The sequence below is a fragment of the Callorhinchus milii genome, unplaced genomic scaffold (genome assembly GCF_018977255.1).
Source record: "Callorhinchus milii isolate IMCB2004 unplaced genomic scaffold, IMCB_Cmil_1.0 Scaffold1, whole genome shotgun sequence".
NCBI lineage: Eukaryota > Metazoa > Chordata > Chondrichthyes > Chimaeriformes > Callorhinchidae > Callorhinchus > Callorhinchus milii.
Genome location: NW_024704742.1, coordinates 131,051,983 through 131,066,519, shown reverse-complemented (window position 1 = coordinate 131,066,519; position 14,537 = coordinate 131,051,983). Strand labels below are relative to the sequence as shown.

Sequence of the window (14,537 nt, the reverse complement as noted above, 5' to 3'; positions counted from 1 at the left end):
ATGCCCTAAAGCACTTTCGTTTGAACAGATTTCAGCCTTTGAAGATGGATCATTAGTTGAAGGTCTCCTCTCTGGAGTGTGCTCGAAAGAGCCCAGGGATTTGGCCATCCCACTGGCATTGGTCTCCAAGCTTTTGCTTGCAACTTGCATTGGCCTTGGTTTTATGCCATGAAGATGAGTTGCTTTGAACGGGTGAGAGAGAGAGTGAAACAGAGAGAGAGAGAGAGAGAGAGAGAGGGGAGTGGGTGAGAGGGAAAACTATTCCTGGAAAAAATTGAATTCTCTTCACTTCGCTCTCTGCCTTCAAAACTGGTTTAAAAAATGATCACATTGACTGCATCTTCACCTCCCCCACTAATCTCCAACACTCCCCCCCACCCACCAACCACCGTCCCTAGACATAGTCTAAGCAGACAATCCAATGCAGTGTTGTGGGGGTTGTTGAGTTGCTGGAGGTACCGTCCTTTGAATGAGATTTTAAACCGAGATCCAGTCCGCTTGTTCAAGTGGACGTTTAAGATCCCATGGCACGATTCAAAAAAGAGTTTCACCCTCTATCCTGGCCAACAATCTCTCAAATAAATAATTGGTCATTCACTTCATAGCTGTTTGTGGGACATTGCTGTGCACAAATTGACTACCACGTTCACCTAAAAAATTGTCACTACACTTGTTACAGTAAATTCCGTGAATCCTTGGAGACACTGGGAAAGGCATGATATATTAAACATGAGAGTTATTATTATTTATTATCATTAATTCAGGTTCCCATTCCTTCTTTGTAAAGAGCTTTGGGAAACCCTTCTCCCCATGTAAAATGTAGCATACAAGTGAAATCTGTCGCTCTTGTTTCAATATTTTGCATATTTTGCCTATCCGGGGGTAACGCTCCCTTTTAAAAAAAATCTTTTTGAAAAAATAATAATTTGGTCACTCAATCCATGACTGCTCTGCGCAATTGGCTGCCGCGTTTTGGCCACAAAATATACAGTCACTACCCTTCACAGTATTTTCTGTGAAGCGCTTTGAGACATCTCGAAGATGTGATAAGGAGCTGTATCAAATGCAAGGATTATTATTATTACTATATTATTATTTTGCTGGCAGTGATTCCACTTATGTATAAAGTACCTCCACTCTCACTGCATTACATCATCTGGTGCCGACCCATTTTACTGCCATCAGTAGGCCTTCCACCACACCCCTCCAGCTCCCCCCACCATCCCCCACCGCAGGACACGCACTACACTCTGGGTACAGTTTGAGCCCCTGCTGTGGTGATCTGACAGTCCAGTCCAGTCCGCTCACAGCTGTGGGTGTGATAGATTTGATCAATTCTGACCCAGTTTATCATTCGGCGAATAAAGGAGAGGAAAAAAAATCCTGACACGTTCCCTCAGCTTCTCGTTGTGTTTCGACCAGAAGCTGACGTGACTATCTTCATTGGCCCTGCAGATAACTTGCAGCTGCTCGCTACCCTTTCTACAGCAATGATTCCTCAGGGTAGCTCACATCACAGGCAATACTTTATTCTGAATTAAGATTCCCGAGAAAGTCGCCTGGGGCGGAGAAGGAGGAAGAGAGGAGGGCAGAGCCAGGGAAATGTAGCGTTGTGACTTTGCTTCCCTGATTCCCAGCACAGCCAAGTCACTTCCATCAGCCAGGCTAACAGTGGGATGTACAAAGGGTGGGAGAGACAGAGAGAAGCCAAGTCAAGCCAAGCTGTTGTTCTGTACCAGTCCGCAGCCCAGTCAAGCCTGCCAGCCGTTTTGGTCGAGGTGCAAAAGGCAGAAATTTAAAAAGCAAAACGAACAGTGGTTTAGACATTGGTTTCTCTACACTGTTTTCAGCTCCTTCTCACAAGATAAAACTTCCGTTCAACTTTTGTTCGTACAGGGCCTTTCACATAGAATAAACATCCTGTAGCGCTTCACCAAATCAAACCAATTGGAAATGAAGAGAATGTTGTTATGAAGGGCAATGCGGCCAATAAAATCGAAGATGTTGTTGTTTCGGTTGCCGTTGTTCTGTTTGATAAATAAATTGCAGCTATATTGTGTGACTCGTTCAACACTGATATAGAGGCAGCTGATGATAGGCAGGTTTGTGTGCTGTGATATAACTAAAAGCCCAGAAGTGAAATTTCATTTGCAGTGAGGGTTATATACAGTATTTACGTAGGTGTGAAGGGTGTATGCAGTGGTTCTGTACATGTGAGTGTCATATTACAATGGTTTTATAGGTGTGAGGGTTATGTACAGTAGTTATATTCATGTGAGGGTTATATGTTGGTCTTTTACCTTAAATGCTCCGAGACGCTATCCCATATAAATACAAGTTGTTGTTATGGTCTCAGAGCAACTTATAACTCAGCCTTAATCATTGTGGTTCCAGCTGGACAGGCAGAGAGGCACTTGTGTGGTTAAGATGTGAGTTGGCATGAGAGACGATGGGTTGAGAAGCTATACTGGCCTATTTCATTTCCCGCCATCCTATCCACCCCACTCTGGCAGGCGAGTTTTGAGCTATTCCGCCCCGGCTTTTTGGAACGTCACTTTCAAAGCCTGCCTCTCCACCCCCCTATTGCCCGGCTTGGGTGCTCAGCCAGCACTGTCCAACGCTTTGAGACACCCTGCTGACGTGAAAGGCGCTGTATAAATTACGCTGAGTAAAGTATAGAGTATTGCAATACTGGCCTGTCTGCTTCTGATGCACTGCTGCCATCTTAAGACAGGATGTCAAAAATGAACAGGAGCCTGAATAGATGTCAGACCCATATGGAAGAGGTGGTCTTTTTCGCTGAGGTTGAAAGACCCAGATTTACAGGCATTTTGTTTTAGCTCCTATCACGTAACAACTTCCAATTCGGATAGAAGAAGGTATGGGGGAGCCTTCTGTCTCCTGTCATCTGAAACAAATAAGATACCCTATCCATCACGGTGAAGCAAAAAAAATCCCAATATGCCATATTAAAATGAAAAAAAACACACTGTATAATACAGTCACTGCTGGGGGGAGAATAATCCCTGTTGTGATCTTGTAAAAATGTATTACTTTTAATGAGCGAGGAAAGCAGATACTCTACAGATCGCATCAATCTGTCAGAGCGATAAATTGTCAAGATATTTTTATACAATCGCATTGAAAGTGACGACCACCTTCTGGTTTAACGTGAGAATGTTCTAAGATGGAATATGGTGGGGGGTGGAGGGGGAGTGAAGGAAATCTAAACTGCCAATTCGCAAACGTAAATCATCAGTTGCTTTGTGTATGTTTATTACTGAATGTGAAATAACATTGACAAGCGAGGATGTGGTAAGCACCTTTAACTTTTGTTCCAGAAGACAGAAAATTGTTTGTGGGCATGCTGAACAAACAACAGTCAGAGGAAGACGTACGAAGACTATTCGAAGCTTTCGGTAACATTGAAGAATGCACAATCCTTCGAGGGCCGGATGGAAATAGCAAAGGTAAGATCACAATCGCTCGGTGTGCGTGCTTGGCATATGTGTACATGAGTGTGTGTGTATGGGTGTGAGTGTGAGTATGTATGAGTTTGTGTGTATGTGTGTGTGTGTGTGGGTGTGAGTATGCATGGCTTTGTGTGTATGTGTATGTGTGTGTGTGTATGGGTGTGTGTGTGGGGCGGGGGGTGGGTTGTGTGTATGTATGTGTTGAGAAAATTCACAAAGAGAAGCTCATAGGAATCAAATGTGTCTTCGTAGCTCACAGCAGCAGGACTTGTGTCGTCACTATGACCCATTTACGAATGGCACTTTCAATGTCTGGATCACTTTGCTGTAAAATTAAGCATGTTCCCAGATGTTTGTTGCCCAGATGTTTATTGACAGAAAGAAGAGATGTATTTAAAAGGGGCCATTCCAGAGCATCAAAATCCTGCCAACGCCATCTTGTGTGCTCTGTTTGTGCCTTGCTCATACCCCACTCTTCTGCCCACTCCCTTCACTCAGCCGGCGATGGTGCAGTGGAGGGACAAACAGGAGACCAGGGCCAACCAAGCAGAGGCAGCGGGTAGTGGAGTGGGGAGAAAGCAGGTCAGAAAGGTAGGGAGGTGCCAGGACGTGAAGGGATTTGTAGACGAGTGAGAGGACGGGGCGTCTGGGAGACTGGAGCCAGAGGACCTGGTAACTGGATTTCTCCTATTCTTAGTGAAAGCATAATAATAGTAACAATAATAATCCTGGCATTTGATATAGCACCTTCTCACGTCTTTGAGACGTCTCAAAACGTTTCACAGAATATATTGTAAAGTGAACTGACTGTATATTTTGTGGGCGAAACGCAGCAGCCAATTGCGCACGGCAGAATGTGGAACCCGGGAGGCTAAACACCCCCATTGTGCAGCCAGTCGTACGGCAGAATAGATCTACTGACCCGTCCAGCATTTAGGGTTATATTATGTAATTATGTGTGTGGCCAGCAGAGGGAACGAGGCGTTGTGGCGGCGCCTGTCAGTCATTGAGGGGAATAGCTCCTGGCTGGAGGGTCAGAAGGTTGACGAGTGACAGATGCAACAGGAGGAAAGATGCAGTCAGAATGGGCTCGTGATCCTCTGTTTTATTCAGAAGCTGGTCCCACAGACAACAGCAGTGATCAGCACTAGATAAGAACCTATCTGTAGGAGTCCACACGCTGCACGTGTCTGTGGTGAACATGACCAGCGATGGTTATCTCTGTCCCTCTCTGACCTGTCCTATTGGCGATCTGGTCTGAAATGGCTAAAGAGACTGGAAGGGGGCAATGACTGGATCTAATGTCGCCTCACTCCCCATGTTTCGCTTATAACTCAAGATAAGAACGTAAGAATTGCTAGGCGTAGTCACATACACATGTCATGTCCCAAACTATGTACTGCATCCCAAGATATTATTTTCTAAAAGAAGTTTATCTGATTTGCTTTTGAAAGATCTTTTGAGATATTGGAGCCAGAGGATCTTGTTATAACAAGATTACCCCTGATCTAGATTTTCCCCTCCAGGACCTATAAAGCCTGTCTTAAGACTTATCTTTGTACTTTTGGTCACTTTTTACCTGCGCCAACACCACCCTCATCACCTCCCCACCGCATTTCGCTCTGCGATCACAAGTAAAGTGATGGTAAAACCAGAGAGATGCGATGGGTGCATGGAAGCGAGTCTGGCACTGGGCAAAAAAAAGTGGAACTATCCAAAGCACATTACAGAGTGAATCAGACAGGAACCATATATGCATCAAACACGGAGCAAGAGAACCGTGTTTCATATTGAAAGGAAAACTGAAGGGGGAATGTTGGGGGAGTGAGGTTATTGCCATGTCAAGGACGGACCAGACAACTGTGCTACAGATTGAAAATGGAGCAGTTGAAAGTGTTGTCTGATTTTGGAAGGCCAAGAATCACTATTGAAACACTATTTTCTGCTTCAAAAGAACTGAGTGCGAAGCTGATTTAAAGCTCAGACCATTTCCACGTAGGTCTGACACGCCTGTGTCATTGCTCAGCGCGTTCAAAAGAACCATAAAGGCAGCAAAGAGAGCAGTTATATAATGTAATGCGGCTGGGTCATTTTGAAGCCCATCAACAGCACAAACGTGGCAGCTGCTCAGCTTAAAAAGGAAATACTCCTCGTATTTGATACAGTGCCTTTTATGTCAGGAGAACATCTCAAAGCACTTCACAGGGTTTGCTGTAAAGTGTGGCGACTGTATTTGTAGGCAGCCCATTTGCACACTGTCCCTCAAACAGGCCAGAGAAAGGCTTAAGGTAGTGGTGGCCAACCTTTATGATCAGCCAACAAAATAAATTCTCTTGATTGAATATTTCTTGATGTGTGCCATAAATCGAGAAATATTCAATCAGGAAAAAAGTGATAACATGGACTTACTTAGACTTGTATAAACATTCGGTGGGGAGGAGGAGAGCTACTTCTTGATGGCCCCTTGGGGCTACAAGTTGGCCACTACTGGCTTAAGGGATGGAGTAAAATGAGCGATGAAAAGCAGCACTCTTACAATATGGAAGGAATTTACAAAGGTCTTCAAAACCATTGTTCACCTCAAGGTGGAGAAGGTAAATTGATAGAGATTAATCAGCCTGTCTGACATGCCCAAAATTCCTGTACGCACTCAGGAAGAATTTGAAGAAGCCCCTTGAGCTCATGGTTGATGATATGATTGACTGCGCTGGTGTTCCTTTCTCTTGGGCACCACCAATACTTGTACCAGGACCTAGAATCCCTGATCCATATTAATTTATTTCTGTCAGCCTGGCTCAGTCAGTAGCACTCTCACCTCTAAGCTGGAAAGTAGTGGGTTCAAGCCCCATTTCGGGGCTTGAAACTCATATCGTCGAAGCTGACTATACAGTGCCATGCTGGGGAGAGAGTGCTGCATTGTTTGAGATGATGTCCTTCAGATGATTTGTTAATCCGAGGTCCCATCTGCCTGTTCAGGTGGGCGTTACGGATCCCGCAGCACTATTGGAAGAGAGAAGGGAGTTTCTCCCGGTTTCCTGTCCGACAATCCCCAAGATAAAATTGATCATTAATTTCATGGCTGTTCGTGCGATATTGCGCACAAATTGACTTCCTTGTTCACCTATAAAATACAGAGTGACTACACTTTACAATAACTCCTGTTAAGTGATTTGTGATGTGAAAGGTGCCCTTGTGTCGTGAAAGGTCCAGTACCAAACATAAAGATTATTATTATTATTCACTGTAAACCAGGCCATCAGACACTAGCGATATGAGATGCGGCACTGGATAAAGCCGTTAAAAAGATAAAGACCTTGATAGATTACCAGCTGAACCTTCCACAAGCTCCAGCCCATCCAGAACTTTGCAGCCTGAATCCTCTTCTACATTAAGTTCCATGAACCTATCATCCTTCCCCATTCTCGTGAGATTCTGACAACTCCCTATCCCTCAACAGATTGATTTTAAAAATCCTCATTCTAAGCTTCAAATGGCCCGTGATTCATGCCCTGTCTCCGATCATCCCTTGTAGTTCTGCCCCAACTCTTTCAGATCCCTTTGTTACCCTCTCCCATGCTCGAGCTTTCAGACACTTATGAACTCTCCCTAAATAATAATAATAATAATAATTCTTGAATTTGATATAGCGCCTTATCACGTCTTCGAGACGTCTCAAAGCACTGTAAAGTATAAATCCCTCCAACCTTGCAGCCTTTCCCACCCCTTCCAAAAGCCATCTAAAAACTCTCTCTTTGGATACAGCTCCAGCCACCTTCTTCCTACCCCTTCCCCTCCCTCCCATCCTTGTCCTCAGAGGACAGGACAACAATGTGAGGGGTATTCTGGAAGGGTAACATCAGATGAGCCGAAGAGCTTTCTTCATCCAAAGCGATTTGGAATCGTGCAAGTCTTACATGAATTGAGGTTGGCCACTGTCAAATCAGTGCTCACGGATTCAGACCCCAAATGTGTCTGGTATGAAAAAGAGATGAATTTTGTGTAAGAAGGTACTCTGTTGAGGTTGGGAACACAGTTGGAGAGAACCTTGTTCTATATCTGTCCATGCAATGACTGATGCAGGAATATTTGGTAGTGGGACACCAAGTTTGGTCCATGTTTTGTTTCCAGCGATAATATCTCTTATCAGAGCAATGCAAAACACAGCCACCGCAGACATTACAAAGAGGATCAATATACAAGAGAAAGATCATTGCGAATCATTTTACACGGTTACTAAAAATAGCAAATCCTTTCATCGCAGGTTTATGATGGGATGAAAAGTAAATCGATTGAGGGGCACAAGAGATAGAATAGTAGAATAGTGTGTTCATTGTGTTTTAACACTGAGATCAGCCAGATAAAACCCCGATGATTTTTCCTTGTCCTGCGCATGAAACAACTGTTATCTGTTAGCAATCATTAATCACCAGCAGAGCAGAACCTCAAACAATCACATAACAAAATGTATAATGCATATTAAATAAATCTACAGTTTCGCCCACAAAATATACAGTAAATTCACTTTACAGTATATTCTGTGAAACGCTTTGAGACATCTCGAAGACGTGATAAGGCCCTATATCAAATGCAAGGATTATTATTATTATTATTATCTAGGGGAGGGGAGTGGGAGTTCAGCTGGAAAGGCTAGATGTATTTCAACACTCATTTTAACAAACTTCATTAAATAAGGAAAGGAAATGCATTTAGGATGATTTGGACCCCTCCCTATCCCTCTGCAATTTCCCCCACCCCCTCCCCGCCCCCCACCCCACATACACCCTCACATTTGTTATCCATGAGATATTAAACTAAGTCCCGTCTGCTTGTTCATGTGGACGTTAAAGGTCCCGTGGCACTATTCGAAAAAAGTAAGGAGTTTCTCACTCCCGGTTTCCTGACCAAAAATGCCCCCAAATAAAACTGAGCACTCACTCCATGACTGTTTGCGGGACACTGGTGTGCACAATTGGCTGTCACGTTTCACCCACAAAATATACAGTAAATCTACTTTAGAGTATAACCTGTGAAGCGCTTTGAGACGTCTCAACGATGCAATAAGGCTCTATATAGAATGCAAGGATTATTATTTTATTATTACTAGTATCCTATTTGCTAGCCCATTGGTTTATATTTAGATCTCATTCTCGAGAGGAGCTGAGCAGCAGATCTCCTGGTGACCAGTAGAGTGGTCTCTGACAAATGTTCATTCGAACATGGACGGTGGGATTCACTGACAGCCTGACGTCCCATTCATCTTGACGTTCCTCCTTCTCCTATCGACTGTGAGGAAGAAAGAAATGCTGTGACGGCATCACAAAAGGCTCAGGGACGTTAATAGGGCTCGATGTAATAATGAGTTGCTTTTAATACCTAATGTGAATGGATTCGGATAATCGAGGACCCTATTAGTCACTTTGATGGATCTTTGAAACGACACATTCAGTGTGCTGAAAGTGAAGCGGATCTGACACCGCGATATAAACTGTCAGAAGATATACTAATTAAGAAGGTAAGGGCATTCTTCGAAGGTTACGCTTTGGAAACTTTCCTTTCTAGAGGTTGCCAATTTAAAGAGACAGTTCTCTTATGTTGGACAAAAGCCACAATTAAGAACGATCAAAAACATTATCTGTGTGGAATCGTTCTCACAAGCTCCAGCTCCTCGGCAAAGCTGCTGAGCTTCCACGTGTCTTGAGAAACCAACACAGAAGCAGGGAGCAATGGTTTCCAACCCAGGTTGATCTTCCTGGGCCTTACCCATTGTTTAACAGCTGCTTCCTTGCAATTCTTGCATTTGGTATCATGCCTTTCATGTCAAGGGTACATTTCAAAGTGCTTGACAGGATTTTATTGTGAAAGTGTCAAGACTATGTATATTTGTAGGCGAACATGATAACCAATTTTCACACAGTAATGTTCGACAAGCAGCCACAAGTGAATGACTGATTTTAGCTGGAAGAATTGGTCAGTGAACCAAAAGAAACTCCCTTCTTTTTGTGAATAGTGCTGTGGGATCTTTAAGGTCCACCTGAACAAGTAGACAGAGCGTTTAATTAATTTCTCATTTAACGCACGGGATCTTTGACAATGCAGCACTGCATTAAACCCACAATGTTCTGACTAACAGGCAAGAATCCTACCAACTGATCCACCAACTGTGGTCGATCAAAATGCATGGGAGCAATGGATACACAGAGACACAAAAAAATCAGGGTGTGCAGTGGAGCTAATGTGTGTTACCATCAACGGTGGCCAGTGATATTAAGAGTGACATTAACACAGGAAATCCAATGGTGTAACACTCGTACTGTACAGTTAGGTTCAACTCCGCACTGTTTTTCTTGTTGACTCAATGCTAAAATTTCAGTATGCATCAGGTTTATTGCCTGCATACATCAACTGAATTAAGTGTGTACTACAGCCTAAAAGCATTGAAGTGCTTGTAAACTTAATGTAAGTTTACATGTGTCAACTGGTCCCCTGGATCACCCTGACCTTAATTATTTGACAGGCCCACAGGAGAAATTCCCTTCTTTTTTCGAACAGTGTCATGTGATCTTCTACATCCACCTGAAGAGGCAGGTAGGACCTTGGTGTAACGTCCCATTCGAAGGACGGCACTTCTGACAATACAACACTCCTTCAGCACTGCATTGGAATATCAACCTAGACTGTGAGCTCCAAGCTCCAATGTAAGCCTTGAACTCATAAGCTTCTGACTCAGAGGCGAGAATGGTATCGACTGGATCCAGAAACACTGATGAGCCAGTAGCATTTCAGCCAGTTATGATTGTGTTGTGTTAAGGTATTTCCAGGTCACTGCACGTTGCTTGAATTTGTTCTGACCGTAACTATTTGTGTTTCCACAGGATGTGCCTTTGTCAAGTTTTCTGCACACGCTGAGGCCCAGGCAGCCATCAACGCCTTACATGGTAGCCAGACGATGCCAGTAAGTACAAGGAGGGAATGCTTTGTTATAAGTTCCTACGAGAGATATAGTGCGATAGTCCATAAAATCCTGACTTGCCTTATGATGAGGCCTCAATAGCCAGGTTCACTGCACATTTCCTTGCTTCTGACACAACAGAACGAATAAAAAGATGACTTCCGGGTCATCATATCGCCACCAAGTTCACTTCCTGAGTGCTTGGCACATGTGCAGTGCAGCAAGTAAAAGCGGTGACTTGAGGACCCAGAAGTTGGCCGTTTTTAGCGCACGGGATGCCAAAATGGCCAACTTCCAAGTCAGCAGATAGGCGCTAATGTCACTTCCTGAGTGCGGTACTTATGCAGTGCAGGAAGTGATATCAGGGGCGTATTAATCACGCAAAAGTTGAATATTTTAAGGCACTGACCCAGCCGGGAGGTGAGTTGACCACCTGTGTCCAAATCCCTAACTGTCCAGTGGCTTGGGACTTCCTTCCGATGTGAAAGGCGCTATACAAATGTAATTTTGTACTGTATTGCATTGTGTGCATGCACAGTGGTGGAGAATGGGGTGCACTCCCTATTTCATTATAAATGAACCAACGTTAGAACAAAACACTTCATAAAAGGGCTGCACTGTGACATTTTAGAATAATAACATGAGAACTGAAGCCTGGAATTCCGTCTGCTTTTAGCCTGCGCGATCAATACATCTTAAAATGGAGGTCGCGTAGAATTGTAGCAAAATTCTTAAATTCAGTTTTAATTCTGAAATTTTTTTGGCTGTTAATAATAATAAATGACTTGAAAATTAAAACTGGGTTTGAGAATGTTCCATGATTCTGTGTGCCAAGTTTAAAACAAAATGCTCTTACAGCCTAAAACTGGGTGGAATTTTAGGACATTGGCACCTGCAGGCAGTGTTAATGGCATATCTGCAAACACACACATTAGGGATTCCACATTTTTCTCATTCAAAACAAAATGTAACTTTCAATCAACACTGATGCTTCGCCCTGAAGAGGGCAACTCCATATCTGCTTGTCTTAATCAGAGCCTGTCTGTCTCAACCAAAGTGTCCAAGTTTGCATATATTGTTGTGTCAAAATTCTTTTCATTGCATGTTGTGGTTGAGTGTAAAAGCTTCTCCATTGGGACTAATTTTTGGCTTCTATTTGGGAAGGGATCACATAAGAATTGCTAGACAAAAGAAGACCAAGGTCCATCCAGTTCAGCCCTCCACCGTCCTGGCAGTCACATGCACAAGTCATTTCCCAAACTATATACTGTATCCTGAGATATTATTTTCTAACAGAAATTTATCTAATTTGTTCTTGAAAGAATCAACACTTTCTGCTTCCACCGTCTCCCTAGGGAGGCTGTTCCATACATTTAACTACTCGCTCACTGAACTAGTGTTTCGGCAGATTTGTTCTGAATTTACCCCCTTCATGATCGAGATCCATCAATGTAAGATGTCTCCAGCCCCTGTAACATTCTTGATAAAATAACAGTGTGTCCTTGGTGTTGCTTTATTCAACTGTCTTAAGCGTTCTGTGGAGAACGTGAAAATCATGCCAGTCAAGTCACTTGTTAGAAATTGCATTAATTATACCCAGATAATAATTTGCTCATGTAGAAATATTCAGTTTTCAGTAAAGTGGGATGAATTTCAGGATAATAATGAATAATCCTTGCATCTGGTATAGCGCCTTATCACGTCTTCGAGACGTCTCAAAGCACTCCGCAGACTATACTGTAAAGTGAATTGACTGTGTATTCTGGGGACGAAATGTGGCAGCCAATTGCGCACAGCAGTGTCCCATAATCAGTCATGGATTGAGTGACCAAATTCTTATTATTATTTTGGGCCCACATGTTTTTTTACCCAGACTTACTGTTGTTGCCCCAAAGTTGTCTTCAATCTTGTCATGGCAAGCAGGTCACAAGTCTTCAAGTGCTTCTGTTTTGCTATGTTGTAAACGTTTACTTGAGAGTTTCAGAGGCTTTTCTTCATCTGCCCTCTGGCAGCGGACAGACAAGCGAAGAGTGAAGATTGGAGCTCTGGTTTTCTTCATAACTTTTCTGTCATTTCACGCTTAATGGTGACTGGTGCTGGTGTTATGGAATCAGTTCTGACTACCCGATGGCATGTTCTTGTCTATAAATGTCTAGATTCGTGGGTAAAGACTGGAAAATAAATACACTGAAGATTTAACGAGTCCGAAAGAATAACGTAACACTAGAATGAGCAGAAGTGATCAGTGAAAGCATTATAAACTGGGAGAACAGATAGGTTATCTAACAGTTGTCATTTATTATGTGGCTCCCATGAAATCGATCACAAGAATTAAGGATGAAGAAAACCCTTCACCCCATTTGATCTCATCTCTCCAGAATACTCAGCCAACTGTCTTTCCATTATATCTAGCTGTTTTTTAAGTGATGTCTTGGATCTACCATCCTTTCTCATACCCACTTTAGCTGTTAATTAGCCTCTGTGTAAAGAAATATTAACATCTGTCTGTGCTAACATTTCCCATCACAGCCCAGGACTTGGGCTGTTGCCTTATTATTTGAAATAAATAATAACATTCCTTACATTTGATACAATGCCTTATCACCCTGTCGAAACATGATGTAGCGCCTTTTTACATCTCAAAGCAGTGCACAGGATTACTGTCAATGAGAAAGTACAATCCTTGAATCGCAAATGCAAAGCCCCTTCTCTCCACCAAACATGAAGTCAGTTCCCTCTATCCTTTTTGCTGAGACGTGAGAATCTCAGAGGATTGGGACCGTCTCCTTAGCATGTCCGCTGGCAGTTCTAGAACTCAGTTACTTGTCACCGCAGGCACGAATGTCAGTAAACTTTTGAAGAGAGCCAAAAAGCTGCTCTTCAATCATCCATCCACCTCCTGAGGATAGAAGAAAAGCTTCTGAAACATCAAGGTTCTAAGTCTAAAAAGTTGGAACTTTTGAAAGTGCATCTCAAATGTCTTTGAACACACTGATTGATTCACAGTGACGCTGACCCCCATGACAGACTTTATCTATCTTATGCAGGTGATCTAACAGTTTCATTCTTTATGATCTCAGTAATACAGACCTCTTATTCATTTTGGAGCAGGAGGGTGCTATTTGTGCGACATCTAAAAGGACCAGCTGTGATCCCATTCCAATCATTTGTTTCGGTTTTTGTTTCTCAAAGCTTATTTGTCACGTGTCCATGTCCAAAGAACAAAATTCATTCATGCCCTAGCCTCTGTTTTTAGTAGTTCTAGCGTCCCGTAGCTCAGTGATTAGAGCACTCGCCTCGCAAGCTAGAGGACCTGGGTTTGTTTCCTGGGCAGAGCGAAACCTTAGGCAAGTTTCCTTACCCCATACATCTCTGTTTACCTAGCAGTAAGTAGGATCCCGGTTGTTAGTCGATTGGCGGATCACTTTTCTGGGGGTAATAATTCCTCCCAAAAAATTTGTTTGGTCACTTAATCCATGACTGTTTGTATATTCTGTGAAGCCCTTTGAGACCTCTAGAAGACGTGCTAGGGCACTATATCAAATGCAATGATTATGATTATTATAGTAGCACAAAGAGACCTGATATTAGGCAGTGAGATCCATTTTGTCTTAAAAATATCGAAAATTAATAAATTCAGTCTTAATTTGGAAATTGCTTCTTTTTGTAAGAAATGCAGAAAACCGCTTCCAAATTAGTGCTGAATGAAATAATGTTCCATAACTCTGCACAGCCTTAAATACAGACTGACTGTTAAACTTAAAGTTAAAGATAAAATTGTCTTAATGACTAAAACTAGTTGGAATTGCGGGATGGTGAGGGAGAAGGGGATGTAGGCGGTGATGGCTGCGCACATTGCATTGCCCTGGGCAATAAGAGTAGGTTAACTTAATCCATTTGTTCAAAACATGTTCTGATGGGAAGAGCGATAATAATGTTTGAAAGGAACAGTCCAAGCTCATAGAAAGTAACAATTTGATTTTTGTTTGAAAAGATACAATGAATTTACATTTATATAGCGCCTTTCACACCGGGAGGACATCCCAAGGCGCTTAACAGACCTGACTTGGGTACCTGAGCTGGGGGTGGGAGCAGAGGGGGATGGGGGAAAAGGG

General features: G+C 42.9%; 1 protein-coding gene across 1 annotated transcript in view; it reads left to right on the top strand.

Annotated features, from left to right (window-relative positions):
* Positions 1 to 14,537, top strand: part of celf4 (CUGBP, Elav-like family member 4) — a 536,216-nt gene that overhangs the window by 425,261 nt on the left and 96,418 nt on the right. The window contains exons 4-5 of the mRNA XM_042335783.1: positions 3,342 to 3,470; positions 10,346 to 10,425. Of these exons, the coding sequence (XP_042191717.1) occupies positions 3,342 to 3,470; positions 10,346 to 10,425 (209 nt within the window). The remainder of the gene's footprint in view (positions 1 to 3,341; positions 3,471 to 10,345; positions 10,426 to 14,537) is intronic.